The 18,305-nt window shown below is 31.4% G+C and overlaps 3 protein-coding genes across 7 annotated transcripts; 1 reads left to right on the forward strand and 2 right to left on the reverse strand.

Moving 5' to 3' along the window:
* Positions 1-1,217: 1,217 nt before the first annotated feature.
* On the reverse strand, positions 1,218-4,000 carry LOC114413345 (gamma carbonic anhydrase-like 2, mitochondrial). The gene is made up of 2 exons (XM_028377690.1): positions 3,520-4,000; positions 1,218-1,922 (listed from the first exon to the last, which is right to left on the reverse strand). The coding sequence occupies exons 1-2, from the start codon at positions 3,902-3,904 to the stop codon at positions 1,546-1,548; spliced, it is 762 nt and encodes a 253-aa protein (XP_028233491.1). The 5' UTR covers positions 3,905-4,000; the 3' UTR covers positions 1,218-1,545.
* Positions 4,001-6,692: 2,692 nt separating this feature from the next.
* LOC114413346 lies at positions 6,693-7,395 on the reverse strand. Its single transcript, XM_028377691.1, has one exon. It carries the CDS (start codon positions 7,276-7,278, stop codon positions 6,967-6,969), a length of 312 nt encoding a protein of 103 aa, XP_028233492.1. The 5' UTR covers positions 7,279-7,395; the 3' UTR covers positions 6,693-6,966.
* A 5,244-nt stretch (positions 7,396-12,639) lies between these two features.
* LOC114413347 (CBS domain-containing protein CBSCBSPB1-like) lies at positions 12,640-18,129 on the forward strand. Of its 5 annotated transcripts, none has more exons than XM_028377694.1 (15): positions 12,640-12,860; positions 12,937-13,096; positions 13,828-13,987; positions 14,099-14,231; positions 14,319-14,456; positions 14,608-14,689; positions 14,803-14,916; positions 15,072-15,138; positions 15,264-15,369; positions 15,444-15,511; positions 16,262-16,371; positions 16,455-16,588; positions 17,128-17,213; positions 17,298-17,387; positions 17,751-18,129. In XM_028377694.1, exons 1-15 carry the CDS (start codon positions 12,725-12,727, stop codon positions 17,925-17,927), a joined length of 1,761 nt encoding a protein of 586 aa, XP_028233495.1. In that variant the 5' UTR covers positions 12,640-12,724; the 3' UTR covers positions 17,928-18,129. The 5 variants fall into 5 exon arrangements, with proteins under 5 accessions (XP_028233495.1, XP_028233493.1, XP_028233494.1 ...); XM_028377692.1 differs by having other exon boundaries at positions 12,643-12,860; positions 14,319-14,489; XM_028377693.1 differs by having other exon boundaries at positions 12,643-12,860; positions 12,946-13,096; positions 14,319-14,489.
* The last annotated feature ends 176 nt before the right edge of the window (positions 18,130-18,305 follow it).

The following is an 18,305-nucleotide window of genomic DNA, read 5'->3' on the forward strand; positions in this document are numbered from 1 at the left end:
CAGGCGCTTTCGTAGACAATTGTATCCATACACCTTAATGGACGATCCAGATTTATTTGAAATTAAAATGAATGAAATGCACCGTTAGATTCTTATGCGGTCGGGTGTGGCTTCCGACGGTTTCATCCGCATTTAACCGATTATTTTACCTTTCTCCACGGAACACCTCTTTTTAGTTCGGTTTCTTGCGGTTCTGGGTCGGGTAGCAAATTTTTGCTCACCCCTATTAATTTGAATGTGAATGTAAAATGTAAAGTATGCACAAGATGAGACTTGAATTCTGGCTCCCAAACTTGAGACAATGCTTCTAATCACTAAATTAAGTAAAGTGTTTTGTTTAAATTTGTCAAGTTTTATTTGTATTATGATATCTTATATTTTTTAATACATTGAATATATATACCGGATCATTCGAGTCAATTAATTAATTCATTGTTTAAATCATTAAAGGAGAATCATTTGTCTGGATTGAATTAATTATCAATTCCAATTTTAAAATTATGATCGAGACTATAGGCTTCTTAGGGTAGGCTTCCAGACTTCTCATTTTTGCCCTTCATTCATTTTCATTATCAATGCACATGAAGTAATGTAACTTGGTAACTAACTAACTATTCAGTGAATGGTGAATCGGTGATGTTGCTGTAAAAAGAAAATTTTGGTGTTGTTATTATTCATTATAGCCTCAGTGTTGTTTATATAAAATAATTTGGTAACTAACTAACTTCATAATCATCGAGGCACTTGAGATATTTGGGCAACCGAATGCTTTATTACCATAAAATAATTTTTGTACTGGTTTATACGAATGATTATACTAATTTAGTCTGCAAATTTTATTGAGGAGGTGCTTTTTATTAGTAATCTATATATAAAAATAATAAATCCAAATACAAAATACATCTACAAACACTCAAAATCTATTTTGATAGCTACGTTCAAAACATCGTTGAATGTAAAAATCAATTTTCTAATATATATATCCAAACAAAAATCAAGTTTACTAAAAATCAATTTTATAAGTTCACGTTAATCTCAAATCCATTCTACAAACGCTAGTCCAAACAAACACTTTATCTTTATACATTACAGTGAGACACAGAAAGTATCTCAGAGACTACTTGAATTATTTCCATGGGAAAAGGGTGCATATTAACATCATCAACGACAAGGAAGAACTACCCATAGTCCCATACCCTTGTCCACCTAAACACCGGTTGAAAGCATACTTGCCAAGTGGATCAAGGTTGCTTGTCACCTGGCATTTAAGATTTCTATTTGTTTGCAACAAATGGATAAAAAGGGGGAAACATCAGAATCTGTCCAATTGGGACTTAAAAATACTAATGCCTAAAGCTCAGAAGATGCATCTCATCTCTGAACATATCACTCCAGTCAATTATATAGAACACGATGTTTTAAGCCAATTCTTTCAGCAAGGAATACAAAGAAAATACAAAAGCTTGCTCTCTTTGTTTTAATTCTTATTTCCTTACAAGCAAAACTCCAGCTAACAGATACATTGAAGAATAACAAAAAAGAACATCAAACAGAAATACCCAAAGACTTCTTAAACTTCTCAACCTCCAAATATACTGTGGAATAGGGAAGGAACTCTGAGTAATGGTCTCTGCTCAGATCATTTATAGCAACTGCCAGTTTGGGGATTTCTAAGATTTCTTCATGGGTCAAAGTCCTCACAAACCTCGCTGGATTTCCTGCCCACAGTTCTCCTGTTGGAATTCGCCTTCCTGGTGGAACTACTGACCCTGCTTCAAGGATTGACTGTGTCTCCACCAATGAACCTTCCATGAGGATGGAGTGCTGCCCAATAATGCACTCTGGCTCAATAGTGCAGGACCTCAACAGGCTGTATGCTCCAATTGTCACGTACCTCTCTATTGAAGTGTCAGCTGGAAGGCCTGTTTCGCAGAAGAAAGCATAAAACGATGAATAAGCATACATTCATAAACCATAATTAAGCCTATTCCATATGAATTTTTCAAGGATCTCAAATTGAATATGGAAACTGCAATGTAATTCAACTCCACTTAACAGTAAACAATTGCAAAGAAGTATGCTGATGACTAACTCTTGACCTAAAAGCAAACAGCTCAATAATGAATATCACATTCTATTATTATTTTAAAACAAGCATAAAAAATATCTTTCTAGAACCCCAGAAAAAACTCAGCCCACAATGGTATATATGTATAGAAATTAGAAAATTGGGATTGTAAGTATCAGATTGGACCATTACATAGAAGTATAACAGACCAATAATAGCGGTAGAATCAAAATTAACTCATTATTGTTTTGGACACAAAACCCACTCCAAGGTGCCCCAGTGCCAGACAGCTGTAGACTGAAAATAACAAGCTAAATGACCAGAAGTATCATTGCTCCAAACAACACAAAAACACATGCAAAGGCATGCTCATGACTTCATAGTGTACCACCCAAGCCACCTAAAGATCGAAGCCCTGGCAAAGCAAAGTAATCAGATCAAACAAGCATCTGTAACAAACTCCACTTCAACCTCATCCTCACTCTCTAAAAATATTACAATCTTGAATGATGTTAGAAAATTACTAATTCCTTCTTATCCGTGCAGGAAAGGAAAAGCAATCTAGCTCTCAATATTCAAGGACATTCACGCAGATGTCAACTAAGAAGTTAAGGACTTAAGGCTAAGCAATGAAACAATATTTCATTCAAAAATGCTATTTGGTACAACACTGTTGCACGAAAGTTTTACACAAGACAAGTGGCATGATTTCACCCAAAGCTTCTTGGATTAGGCTCTTCTAAAATGAATAGAGATAAAGTAAGTAATGATATGATTTGAGAAAAATAAACTGTTGATGCTTCACATTTCAACACATTCATAATTTGTCATGCATACGCACCCAATATCGACCATTGATTTTATCATCAACTACTGAAATTATTTATTTTATCCTCTAAAATGAATTGCTCACTTTAAGCAAGTCAGATCCAAGTTTGTTTGTTTTATTATTTAAATTTAGGCTTTGTTTGGATAAACTTTTCCATAGACACTTACAAGAGAAAAAATAACACGGTAAAATGAATTGAACTTCTCCCATGAGTTAAAAGCAACTAATGCACTTAACTTTTATAGAATCCCTTTCATTTAATTAGTCCAAAAAATAACTGAATTGCGTAAGTTGATTTTAGCTTACGAAAGATACTCAATTCATTACACTTCTCCTACAAGTGATTATGGAAAAGATTATCCAAACATGACTTACTGTTTATCCAGTGAAATACATAAACCACACTTATCCTTTCTTCTTTTGGGCAACAATTTGATGTTAGAACTTAGAAGTAAATTAAGTAGTACGCAACTGCAAGGTATTGAATAAGCCAAAGTCTAATTCATCCCGACTAATACCAAGTTCTAATTAGAGCGACAAAAACGAACAAATCCAGAATTCACATTTCATAGGTAGAGAAACAGAAAGGAACGAAAGTGTTGGAAAGGGAAGCAAACCTAACCTGTGGGAGAAGACCAAGCAGCGTGAATAACGGAGCGTTCCTGAACGTTGGAGCAGAATCCGACGCTGATCTTGTTGAGATCGCCGCGGAGGACGCAACCGGGCCAGACGGAGGCTCCGTCCCAGACGGTGACTTGGCCGGCGAGGACCACGTTGGGTGCTACGTAAGCATCCACGGCCACTTTGGGGAGCCACTGCCCTAACGGGATTATCTTCCTCTGCCCTCGGTAGTCCCACTTCACGCGATCCGCCGACGGGGATATCGATTTCGCCGCCTCCGTCGCAAAAGCGCGTTCCGCTGCCAGCAGCTGCGGCTGCACGTGGTGCCTTGCGAGCGCGTGTGCGCTTCTTAGGGCTCTCTTGGAGAAGTGTGCTAGATTCGCCATGAGAGAGAGAGAGAGAGAAACCGGAAAATGAGAATGAGGTTGAGAAACAGAGGTAGCAGACAAGGGGGAATGCGTTTATGGGCTACAGAGACAAATGGGGTGGGTATCTCCAGCTCGATTCTTGGCCCATACTTATGCAGCTAAATAGGCATAGGCCCATGGATTTTTTATTTTTGTTTTTTATTCTTGTGAAATTTTAATCAAACCAATTCGTTAACCAAAATTGGAACAAAAAAAAATTAATGGCAAATAGAGCACTGATTGATTAACAAATTTGAAATACAATTTTTTATTAAAAAATGAATTTTAATACTAATTTTTATTTTTATTTTAAACTTCTTAACCAATGTCACCGAAAACTGATAGATAATTTTATTTTTCCATACTAAATTTATTTAAGATGTAAGGGTAATGAATTGAGTGAACAACTAAATTAGTAAGCTAAATACCACTATGTAAGGATTTGGTTTATTGGAGTTAGAAATTAATTAGTTTACTTTTAAAATTGGAAAGTCAAAATATTGTTTAATCAAAATTGATAAAATTACAAAAAAAATAAAATAGCGAAGTTGAAAACATACATTTCAATTTATATTATATGGAACCTATGAAAAGAAATAATATACATGCATGTGTTTACTAAAAAAAATAGATCACTTATAACGAACATGTTCACAGGTAATTGATAAACAGTTATTTAATTTCAAGACTTTTCATAAAATGTTGTTAAAATACTAGTAATACCAAATCTATAACATTATGTTGTGTGTGGCACATGATCAAGCATATGATTATACGTTAATAATGATGTTTTGCGTGACACGTGATTAAGGATATGATTATATGTTGATGATGATATGCTTTCGAGAGGAAAGTGTCAAGTGTATATGTCTTGTTTTAGAAACTATACGGTGTTGTTGTCCCTAGGATACTTACTAAGACCTAGTCTCATTAGTTTAAGTTATATTCCAAATTGATAGGTTACGAGACCTTGAACTATGAGCAAGGGAGAACATTTAGCTTAGATTTTCTTTTACAGTCCTTAATAGTGTGAACGTAATAATTTATGCTTTTTACCATTAAGACCTTAATGTTTCAGACTCAATTTGTGTTTTATTTTTATTTTCTTAAAGATTTGGTTATTGATGTTGAAATATTTTAGGTTTGTGAGTTACACGAAACTTTTGTTATTATGTGAGTAAAGAGTAAAATTTACGGAATGCCCTCTCGAATGTTACTTTCGGATGAGTCGAATGATGCCGACCTTTAATAATTAAAATGACTACATCTTTAATCAACTGAATCAAATTCCGATCTCTGATAAGTATTTAATATTTTTCAAAGTGTGTGAGATGCGAAACAAATAAAACAGAAGTACGGGTTATATGGGAGAGAAGTAAAAAGTTATATGTTGGATAAAACTAATTTATAAATTAACTGAAAACTTATAAGTCATAAGTTAAAGAATTAAAAAGCTGAAAAGCTTATAATCTAACTAATAAAGTGTTGGGTAAGACTATTTTTTGAGTGAGGAAATTGTTATTACTCATCTTTTTTAACTATCATTAATTACAAAATAGAATTAAAAATCAATAAATAAAACGTTATTAAAAATATGGGTGTGATACATTAAAATTAAAGTGAGATGCCTTAATATATATATATATATATTATTTAAACAATGTCCCTGTGATTATATTAATCAAGTAAATATGAGCTTGGATCTATTTTTTTACTGTCATTACATTGATCCAAGTAAATTTAAGCTGTATCTATTAAGATCTCGGATATAAATTTTATAATAAAAAATATGGTTAAAAAATATTTAATCTTTAAAAGTGATAATTATTAGGCTATTAAAGTCTTTGCTATAAAAACTCATAATTTCAATTGTTGACTTTAATAATTATTAATTATAAGATATTTGTATTGAATTTAACTTTTATAGATGGTGAATATAAATAAATTTACACGGTTAGTTAATTAGAAATGTAGTGTATATGATAATTTGTGATTTACTAATATTGTATTTTTTTAATTAAAAAGAGAGTAAAAGTTAATTCTAATCAAATACTATTAGAGTAGTAGTCTCTAAATTTAATATATACCAGCAGTAAAAAAAATAATATATTAAAGTTAGAGACTAAATTAGCTAAATAATATTGTAATGTTATTATTAAGAACCAAATTAATTAATAATATTAATTTCAAAAATAAAATTGATTAATAGTTGTCATATTCAAAATTGTTTTATGGATAAGAGTGCCAATAAAGGAGTCCTACTTTATGCTACGCTTTCGGTGTACGAAACCACGTGGGTGCCCCTCACCGGGTAAACCTAAATAGCTAACCCTGACGGGGCGAGCGTTCGTCTAAAAGTCTAAAACTTTTCAAAAAGACCTTCGATTAAATATATCCAACTTTCCAAAAACATTATACTACTATAAAAATATATATATATATATATATATATATATATATATATATATATATGACCTATATCCTAAGAATATTATTTTAAAAACTTAAAGTAATAGAAAGTTTTTTATTAGAATGTAAAAAGTTAGGCGGTTCATGATTTTTGTATGTTCTTGAATTTTACATTAAATATTTTTTTTAATTCTTTAACCGATGTTCTGATTAGCAAGATTATTGAAAAAAAGGTTTTTAATTGAAAAACTGTTTAAAGAAAAAAAGAAGGCAAGGAAAGGGCCGTTAAGTGGGTGACTTTTACATGTTTGCCTTTTTCGTTCAATTGGCCAATCCAGGAAAGAGATTGCAAAAGCAATAATAATAATAATAATACCAACGTTGTAAATAATGTTCACCGTCACAAAGCAAAAAGGATCATGATCCATACTATCTTGATAAAAAATAAAAAAAAAACACACACACACAGCAGCATCATCCTTATCTGAATCTATTGTTTTTTTCTGGGCACCCATGACCCAACCCCACATAAGATACATAGAGATCAAACAAGGAAATTATTGTAAAGCTAAAAAGACTAAATAAAAGGCAGAGATAAACATAGATGGGTGAAACTGAACCAGATCCAGGAGTTAGCCAGTGTAGATGTGAACGCCAATGGCAATGAGGAAGATAGTGATGAGGCCAAAGTAGATGATGGCGTGAACCAAAATGGAGGCCCCACTGGTTTGCATGTTCCCAAACTCTGCTACCCTTCCCCTGGCTGGCATCTGAAACAGAAGCCCCGGGCTTAACAGCACGAACAGCACCACTGCGATCACCACCGGGCCCCAATCAGCCATTTTCAAAGCAGAGAAGAGCTTTAAGGCTTCTGGGGGACACAAGTAGACAAAGTCACTTAGACGGAAACGGATGCTTCGCCTTCTCGCTAAACGTGTCAGCATCCTTAAATGCCATTTCGGAATTAAATAAATATTTACTATTACTACTTTTCCAATTTTTCTATATTCATTGTATAATTCTTTTTTTATTTTTATTGAAAATATCTGTTTAAGTGATATAGATAAGAATTTGTCGTTGGATTGGTATTAAAAATTATAATTATAATTATTTTGATTATTTAATAAGTGTCATAACATTCAGGGTTTGTTATTTCATCTATTTATATATTGAAAATCAGACGCGGGCAATTACCAATGATTATTATAAGTTATACTTGCTTCAAGTTTACCATGATTTTTATGTTTTATATTTGATTCTATGGTGATTTTAAAAATAATCTAAAATTTAATCAAAATCAATGTTAACTTACACCATCATACTAATTTATCGTGATTTTGTAAGTTATTCAAACACACGTTAACTTATTATCATTTTTATCAATTTTCTTCTTATTATTAATAATTTCTTTACTCTCTTCTAAACATGTCAGTCAATTTTCATTTTCAAAATAATTCACATGATACATCTAACTACATACTATCCTTTGTTATTTTTTCAACATTTTTAATTTATGGTGAAGTATGTTAATAAGACCTTTACTCAAAATTATAAGATTAATTTGATGATTAAAGATAGAATGAAAAAGAGAAATTGTGAGTTTAAATCTTTTTCATTAAAAAAATTAACAATTAATATTTATCAATAAAAAAACATTTACTCATTTTTTTATTATACAATTAAATACATTTTTGACTATTAACAATATAAATAAAATTTATTAGTAAAAGTTTATTACTTCTAGTCTTATATATAAACAACAAATTGATTTTTTTGTCCCAATTATAACAAATAATGGATACTTTTTAAATTTATTAAAAGTTAATTTTCTTTTATACTCTCAATTCACTGTTAACTCTATTTGTTATGCACTTGCTCCTTGACTTATGAATCCTAACATTAAATGTGACTATTAGTAACAACATTTAAATTTAATGAAATTTTTGAAATAAAATTTGAATTTACAATACTATTAAATGTGATCACCATTTCCCTTGGTATTTGATTGTCCTATGTTTCTTATAATATGGGGAAATGCGCGCTAACAAGGTATTCTTCTAAACACACTTTATCTTGTTGGTTAAAATTTATTATAAATTAAAAAAAATTAGGTCTCACATCTTATTAAATGACTCTATTATTATTTTGTAATTTCCAAAAAAAAAATTAACCAATAATAAAATGTGTGTTGGAAAATATGTTATTAGGATTCTCCTAGTAGTATATAAGATCAAATTATGGATATTACTAAAATAAAAATATTTTTATAAAATATTAATTTTAAGTAAATAATCTAATTATTATTTTTATTCTAGACGATTTAATTATTTGTTTTTTTATACAAAAGATTGGAGATAATATTATTTTATCATTAAATAATGATAAGAGATATTATTTAAGATAATTAAGTTTATGAGGATTAAAATTGACAATTTTACTAAAATTAAAATTTGCAATTTTTACGACTTAAAACATATTTAAAACTAAAATAGTTTAGAGAATTTTATCATGAATGTGCTAATACACAGTGTAAAAATATTAAATTTGTTAAATAACTTAGTTTAAAAATATATTTGATTTTTATAGTTTTGATATAACAGATAAACGTCTTTAATAAAAATTTATTTTAATTTTTTTAATCGTAACAGAGAATCACATTTTTATTTTTTACATGCAAAATATAGTCGCTAAAACTGGGTCAGTTTAGTGCTATCCTTTTGGCGGTTTTGTCTTATACTCTTGTGGGCTATGGCCTATGGTTTGCATTTTGTTTCCAAGTTACGAATTTGGATCCTACTGAAGAACATGGGCTTGGATTTTAAAATATTGCAGTTGCATGTTTTTATATTCTTCCTCGAAAAAAAAATACTATTACTCTTCACCAAATTATACTCACATTTTTTTGATAGATTTTTTTATTATTGGTTAAATTATATTGACAATTATAAAATCAGAGTGATATTTATTAAATAATTAAAAATTAAAGCTTACTCAAATCTACAGTTCTCAATAGATTTCAGATAATAATAAAAAGAATTATTTTAGAAAGTGTTGTATTAGCATTCATCTCCCAAAAAATGCGTGGCTTTGTATTGTGGGGGCGAAGAATTCATTTCAACGGCAATGTTGAGTATTAGTAAAACATTTTAGTTTTTTGTTGGTTATAATAAATTCTGAGGGTGAGATTTACAAAACATATTTATATTTGAACTTGCTTTTTCAGCTATGATTCTTTCAACATTAATGTAAAACAGATGAACCCTTGGATTGATGAGTCAGTGATTTAGGCTTCCTACACTCAGCCTCTTCTAATAGTAAGTAGTTATTTCTTCGTTTTTATGTCGTAAAAGGCCAAACATGTTTGCATCAAATCACGAAGGTTTTTACTCTAAGAATAACTCTCTCTCTTTTTTATTAATTGATAGGCAAACCTTTCAATTAATTGAAGAGGTAACGGCATGAAATAGCTGCATCAACGGCTACAAGCTTGTTAATGAAGTAGTGCAGCTGCATGATTATGACTCTGACTTTAAAAGAAGGTTTGCAATTTGATCCTCGTTAATCACTAATATATTTGTCTCTTGATTAATATTTGCGAAACTTCTAGGAATCATATAAACATATGACAGTGTATTAAAATAATTTAGTTAGGTTAACCGTGTATTTGCATGTCAGCTTAATTTAAATATTATGATAGTGATTTTTTATTTAATGTATAATTATTCAGCATATATTTAAATTAGTAGTTTTAACTTTTAATTCTCGTAAGAACATTGTAATCAAAATATTTATCAATTTTTTTATGTAAAATAGATCAATCAATCCAAAGTTAAAAGTGTAATTTGACACTGTTAATTATTTCTATATACTACCCTTTGGACCTTATAAGATGCAAGTTAAAAGTGTAATTTGATCCTATTTGTAAAGTTCAATTTAAAATATTTTTTATATTAATTATTTTTTTATAAAAATATCCTTAATTAAAGTTAATTTTAGAATCACGTGATAATAAGAAAAATATAACCCAAGAACATTTATTTATTTTATTTTGAGGGTAACTTTGGAAAAAAATAATTTTATCTCAACTAAATTAATTAATTTTCTTAATCATAATGAAATAGTTATTTGAAGCTTACAGTAAGGACCATAGACCGGAGGTAGTATTATAAAATACACAGACACCGTTATATTTAATAGTTATTTATACATATTAAGTTATTTTTTTAAATACAAAAGGCTTTATAATTAATTATTAATAATTATATTTATTTAAAATAATTTTAATACTCAATCTTAAATACATTTTGATAGTTTTATTTTTAAATAAAGAAAACTATATTTGAGAAATTATACTTTCATTCTCTGTTATTTTGAGTTTTCAAATATATTCTCCAATTTATTTTTCATACTAGTTAGCCATTTATTATTCTTATCATTAACAAAGCAAATAACTTAACTTTTTTTATATAAAGTTCACGTCAAATGTTCTCAATTCCTTGAAATATTTTAATTTGGCACTTCTTATTTATTATTATTTATAGATTCACTTTTTTATCATTCTAAAGGAGAGCTTAAGGAACATATACATGTTAATCCTTTGTAGCGTGTTGCCTCTAAAACACTTATATTCACCATCAAATTTATATCTAATAATGATAGAGGAATTTTTTTAGGGTTAATAATGATAAAAGACAATAACATAAAATAAATATACAAAAGGAAAATTTATTTGTCAAAAGAAATAAAATGATAAAAAATTATCTTAATCATTATTAAAAAACTTGAATCCATCTAATTGATTTGTCTAATATTATTATCCACTAAGATGTTTTAGTTAGATCACTTATTGGATTGTGTGTATATTTAATCCAATATGATCCGTTACTACCCAATCAATTTTATAGATAGGCGGTTGATCTAAAAACTCAACTCAATGCAATCCAAGGTAATCATGTCCAACTTATTCATGAAGATGTGTTCAAAAAGTTTACATTACTTTTAATCGTTATCATTATCACAATCAAACCTTGATGCTCTTTCCCCTTTCCGTATCATTATCCCCAAATCCTTCCCACCACAACACCTTTACGTGACACAAAACATGGTTGGCCATTTTCCTCTAACCTAATATACCATTATTGCATGTTGTCTTTATTTTTTTAAATTTAAAAATAGGCATGATTGATGCCAACAAGATTTAATCATAAGTCTTCAAATTCAAATGCCCAAAGACTAATCACTAAGTTACAAGACTTTTATGGATAACTATATGACAAATTATATATATATATATATATAGAGGGATCAGCTTACTCATAATTTAAAATTATGCTTAGAATAAGTTGATCCCTCCTCTAAATATAAACACATAAAGTTATTAGATTTTTAAAATAATTTTATTGTTTCATACTCGTTAGCACTACATGTTAATGAGTAATTTCTATCTAATTTTTTGTTTAGAACTTCATGGAGGAATGTCAATGAAATTTAACTCAAAGAATGAATGAGTGGAATTATATTAATTTATGATGTAATTTTTTTCCTTTTTAAAAGATAGAGTGTAATTTTTTTTATTAATATAAACATATTAGTCAATTAGTGATCCACAATTTCAATCATTCACCAGATATCTTGATCGGATCAATCATTGGTTTAATTTTTAAACTATGATTTAAACTTGAATACATATATTGAACTTCTTCTGTATGAAAAAAGTTTAGATGAATTTGGTTCCGAGAATTCACAAGGGTTAAGACAAACCTAAATCAAAACTAATAAAATTCTCACATTGATAGTGAAAATCAAATTTATATATTTATGAAATATTATTTTGTTTTTTACCTATTAGACCAATATTTATTGAGTAGTTAAGATAAAAGATAGTTGATTTTCCATCTTTGGATTGTTAGTTACAACAAAGAGAGACTTATCTGAAACTCAAGAACCATAAATTTCTCTTTTCTATTTTGCAACATGATTTTAAGATTGAAATTGAAAATTAATTTTGATTTTACAAAATTTCAAAAAGACAACATATCATCCCGAACGGATCTTAATATCCACATAACTGAATTTGTTAAGAGGCCATAAATGTAATTACACACGGCTATTCTTTCTTTCTTTTTTTCTTTCCTCACATCAGAGACACAGAGCACGTTCTTCCATTGCCATCCTTAGCCTCACATTTCAGACTAGCAGGTGTTGAATTTACCGCAATTTCTGTTACGACAGTAAATTTGGAACAAAAAAAAAAAACAATAAATGTACTAAATAGTATGAAATAAAAAAAAGCGGGTGACGTGTAGCAATAGCATTGGCCCCATTTGAATCGGCTTAAAGTTCTCCTCTCCGACCACCCCGCCTTTTTTTTCAAGCAGCGCCACAACCACAATGTTCCTTCTCGATCTCTCTTTCTCTTCTCACCGGCTGGTCACCGGCTTCTCTCATTCTCCGACCGTCCCCACCCCCTTCATTCCCGATTCGTTCGTCTTCGCTGCTTCGCGTCAACACTTTTCTTCTCTTCTAGGTCATTTATGATTTCGATCTTTTCCTTTAATTTCTCCTCCATTTGTTTTGATTTGATTTGAATTTCCACGGTTAAGTTAAGGTAGTGTTCGGGAAGATGTCGAGTCACGGTGGTTCTTCTTTAAGGAACGGTTCCTTGTCCAATAGCCCCACGCGGGCCAAGAAGAAAGCCTTTGGCTCTGAGCATTCAACGCCTGACTTTATTGCTCGTAAAACCTTTACCTCACCGCGCACCATGTACCTTCTCCTTCTCTTTCTCCTTTTTTCATCTTCGGTCTTCTCATCTATATATGCCTTTTGCTTTCTGGACAAATGTTTCATGTTTAATTGAATTGTAAATTCTCTCAATATACAAGTTATAATAGTTATGTTCTGTGCTTAACGATATGTATATTATAATTAGAATAGCTATATATAAAGAATAATTCACAATTTTATTAGGATTTTCCTTTTCAACTTGAGTGTTTTAAATACAGTTTTTAATTTTTAATCTATCATTTAATCTATATATTTAAAAATATTTTTTTATGAATTTAAATTATACTATGAGTATGCACCCAATTTTTTTTTAATACGATTTTTACATTAAACATTTAAATAATATAAAATACATGTTAATTCTGTCCATTCCAGAAGCTAAAATACGATTCCAAAGATGAAGGCAAATTGAAATATTATAATGAATAACTATTCTCTTCGTTTTCATGTGAATTGTGATTTTCACTTTATGGAAACACATATTCTCACATTTAGCTAATTGATTCATTACATGGAGTTAATAATTAATGCAGCACTCACTAGGCAACTGCTAAATGCTTTCAAATGATTCATTTGAAATTTTACCCAAATTTGTGATGGCTTCGTGCTTTGATATGTAAGAAGAGATGATTCAGTAAATGGCTATTATGGTTTTATCATTTAAATCATGTGATGATGATGCCATTGTTTTCTACTTGGAATTGGATCAGGGGAGAGAGAACTGTGAAATCATTGCGGCTTTCAAAGGCATTGACAGTTCCTGAAACAACAACCGTCTATGAAGCTTGCCGTAGGATGGCTGCTCGCAAAGTTGATGCTCTATTACTAACTGATTCTAATGCTTTGCTCTGTGGAATCCTCACAGACAAGGTAAGTTATTGGACTTTATGACCCATTAATTAACAAGAAAGATTTTTTTTTAAAGTATTCTGCAGTTTTTAGTTTACATACTTAATTTGCTATTCTAATTTTGTGGTTAAGGATATAGCAACAAGAGTTATTGCTCGTGAAGTTAATCTCGAAGAAACACCTGTTTCCAAGGTTATGACAAGGAATCCAGTATTTGTCCTTTCTGATACTCGTGCTGTGGAAGCCCTCCAAAAGATGGTGCAAGGTTGGTATTACACGGAGATAGGCACATGCTAATTACTATTTCGGTACGGTGCCCTTTGAATAAATACAAAGATGATTATGTTTTCAGGGAGGTTCAGACATTTACCTGTGGTGGAGAATGGAGAAGTAGTTGCCATACTTGACATAGCAAAGTGTTTGTATGATGCCATTGCCCGTATGGAAAGGGCAGCTGAGAAAGGAAAGGCAATTGCGGCAGCAGTTGAAGGTATCGAAAAACACTGGGGAACATCTACTCCTGGTTTGTACAGTTACTTTCTTTTTTGTATGCCTAATTTTTATTTCTAATAATTGGACAGCGTAGTTAATTAGGTTGCCAGTTTCTACATATTTTTTTCACTCATTTGGTCTTTGTGCAGCCTCCAATTCGACATTCATGGAGACTCTTCGCGAGCAGATATTTAAGCCATCTTTGTCTACAATTATTCCTGAGAATTCAAAGTAGGTAATACCTTCTTTTGTTTTGGCTGAACAAAAGTTGCCTCAAATTTAATTTGTTTGCCTGCTTGAAGTTATTATATCAAGTTAATTCAGCAGATAGTGGCACTTTCCAGGGTTGTAACAGTTTCACCAACAGACTCGGTTTTGACTACAACAAAGAAGATGCTTGAACTTCGTGCAAGTTCAGCTGTTGTGACGATTGATGACAAACCTTGTGGTATTCTTACGTGAGTGTGTTGCTATATATGGGCATTGCCACCAGTCCCCTTTTTCTGAAAAGTTACACCTTTTCTACTTTTGTCTTATACTGAAAAATTAAATTTTTGTTAACGTTTATCATCGGAATAGTTTTGATGAACTATAACCTGCATACAAATTTCAGTTCAAAGGATATCTTGATGCGGGTAATAGCACAGAGTCTTCCTCCATCGTCAACTCTTGTTGAGAAGGTACATCTAGATCCAGTGACGTTAGGACCACCATGTTTTAGAAGGAAAAGTAGTCTTTCTGAGCGTTCGTTCAATTATCGTTTGTAGTCCCTCTTATTTGACGTAAAGTCAACACAATCCTACAGGTCATGACTCCAAATCCAGAATGTGGAACAATTGATACACCAATAGTCGATGCACTTCACACTATGCATGACGGAAAATTTTTGCATCTTCCTGTGGTTAATAGAGGTAATATAGATAGTATATGAGATGGGGAAAAAGTTCTTGTATTAGTAATTTCTGATTTGAGTGGTTGAAAACAGGTGGCATTGTTGTTGCTACGGTTGATGTGATTCATATCACGCATGCGGCTGTGGCGACAGCTAGTCAGGTATGCTTTCTTTGACTGTGTTTATACCCACTAAGGTTGAGTGCATTGAACTTTTATTGAATCCTGTTTGAAATGGGGTATGAGGCTGTTTATTTGTAAGTAATAGCAAATTATTGTCAGCAAAACTTGGTACTTTTCATGTTCTTAATTGATTGTTTTGATGTTAAACTAAATTCAGATTATGAAAAAACAAAACAACAAATAAATTCAGGTTTCAGATATGAACTGACATGTATTGATATCTAAATATGTATGCATATTAATGATGAGTGGGTCTTCAGTTAGCATTTTGGTTTTAAACCTGGGGGAAAATTGCCTCCTTTTATTTTTACCCATTTGCTTAAGCTTCTTGGGAATATAAGAATCTGAAAGCTTGATAATTGATTAGCAACAAAAGATTAACCGATGTTAACTAATTTTTATTTTTTAAATGTGCTTAAAGCATGGAACTGGGTATTAGGAATAGAAAAGGAGGTGGCATATCATACTAATGAAACGATGAGCTATGAATTGAAAACCAAATGAAATCAGAGGGCACTTATTCAACTGTTTTTCCCTCTCCTACTTGCAATGTGTAGCTCCCAAGACTAAAAAACTGAAATTGTTTCTTTCACTTACCGGGTTTGGAGCATTGCTGATGTTAATGTTGAATAGGAAGACTACGTGACACCGAAATTCAATTTTTTTTCGGCTTCCATGATCTTTTTTTTTGTCATTTGTAATGACGGTTTCATTTTCTTCACTAATTAGGTCGGAAATACGCCCAATTTTAACAACGAAGCTGCCAACTCCATGATACAAAAATTTTGGGATTCGGCCATGGCCTTAGCTCCAAATGAGGAGGATGAGGATTCACAAAGGTTATATATACATGCGTCGATGTTGTTAGGAAAAAATATTTTCAATATTTTAGTTTAATTACATATTATTATTGACATGACAGCGAGGCTTCCTTGAAAATGATTTCCGAGGGAGGAGAAACAGGGAGATCCATTTCTTATCTTACGTCAAGCATGCAGAACGTATTTTCGTTCAAATTACAAGACAGGAAGGGCAGATTGCATAGGTTCACATGCGGTATGTTAACTATTACATGTTTCCAATCATGTCTTAGCGTATATGTGTGCTTTACCTCTCTTCTATCTCTTTTAGCATGCAAAAGTGCCAATGATGGTTACAATATATGCTCATATCGCATGCTTTCAGTCTATTGATGAGTAAATTCGCATTCATTATTGTAGTTTTCAGTAATGTTAGCTGCACATATTGTACATCCCATAATTCAAATAGGGGATTGTGCCTTATTAATACTGAGATGAATAAAAGAGAGACAGAGAAGGAGAAATGGATGGGTGATGAGACGTGAGAAACTTCTGTAGTTCAACATTGATATGCAAAGACGTATACTTGGGTTTTTGTTTTGATGAAATAAATAATAATGCATTTTGAAAAATAAAAGGAGAGAAAGAAAGCAAGAAGGTAATAATGGGTATTCTGTAAGCTGTACCAGAAACTTGTTTATTGCCCGAAGTAGCTCTATTTCAACTTTCAAGTTAATTATACATTACGTAAAAAAGTGTAAGTTGAGTGATTTATGTGCTTGTATTCAACTTCAGATACTCGGAGCTTGGCAGAGGTTATAACTTCCATCGTTCAGAGAGTCGGTGATGATATTGACCCCATGAACCTGCCCCAAATTTTGGTAAGTTTCAAGATGTTATATTTATATTCTTCAGTCAGTTTTTTTCTCGTTTTCCTAATGCAAGCTGGTCAATTTTTTTTGTAGTATGAAGATGAAGACAATGATAAAGTTGTACTGGCTTCGGACAGTGATCTTGCTGCAGCTGTGGACCACGCGAAGACGGCTGGTTTGAAGGTATGATTAAATGGAATTGGGGGAAGGGGTGTGTGAAGAAAATCTGGATTTAGATTAATGATTTTTTCATATTTTTTTTAAAATCATATGGGAATAGAAAAATCTATAATGTTCATTGTAAGTATCAAGAATCAATAGTCTTAAAAGGTTAAAGAACTTAAATGTGTGGATAGAATAAAGGTTCAAGGGATTGAAGTTTAAACTCTGCTTAGTAACAGAACCTTAGATACGTTCAACTGAAAAACTGCTTCATAGCATTTTAGCGAGCAATCATCTAAGGCTTGCTGTCATTTGAGTGGGATTTGAACCTATCACCCTTGATAGTATCAGATAAATTTGACTTTGAATTGATGAATTTTGTAGGGATTGAGATTGCATTTAGACTACTCTGGAACACATGGTTATGGAACTGATTCAAGTTCAGTAAGTTGGAAATATGCTAATTCAGAAGCATGGGCATCGGCATACAGTGCCATTGCTGCTGGAGCTGCAGTTGTTGCTGCCTTAGGTCTATTGGCGTTTGTGAGGCGAAGTCGATGATAGGAAGAAGCTGAGTTGTTTTTGGGGGGTAGAGGCCAAAACTGAAGCCTGTTGGAACTTAGGAGGAGGGGCATACTTTTAGCACTTGCCAATCTGTAAGTTCTGACATTTTGTATATCGACTTGTATTCGAATATTATACGAGAAAGGAAGGAACAACATTTTTATTCCGCTGTCTATAAATACTACTTGCAGCTTGTAAATTTGTAATTCACGGGTTTAGAAGCCTCATCAACACGAGAATTAAAAACAGCCATATGTATCTCTGCTAACTCTATGATATGTTATTAATAATTAAATCAGAAATCGGGATTGAGTTGATAAGAAACAATGATTTTCATCTGATAATCGCTCTTGCAATTTATCAATCAGTAATTGT

This window comes from Glycine soja, chromosome 5, assembly GCF_004193775.1.
Source record: "Glycine soja cultivar W05 chromosome 5, ASM419377v2, whole genome shotgun sequence".
Classification (NCBI taxonomy): Eukaryota; Viridiplantae; Streptophyta; class Magnoliopsida; order Fabales; family Fabaceae; genus Glycine; species Glycine soja.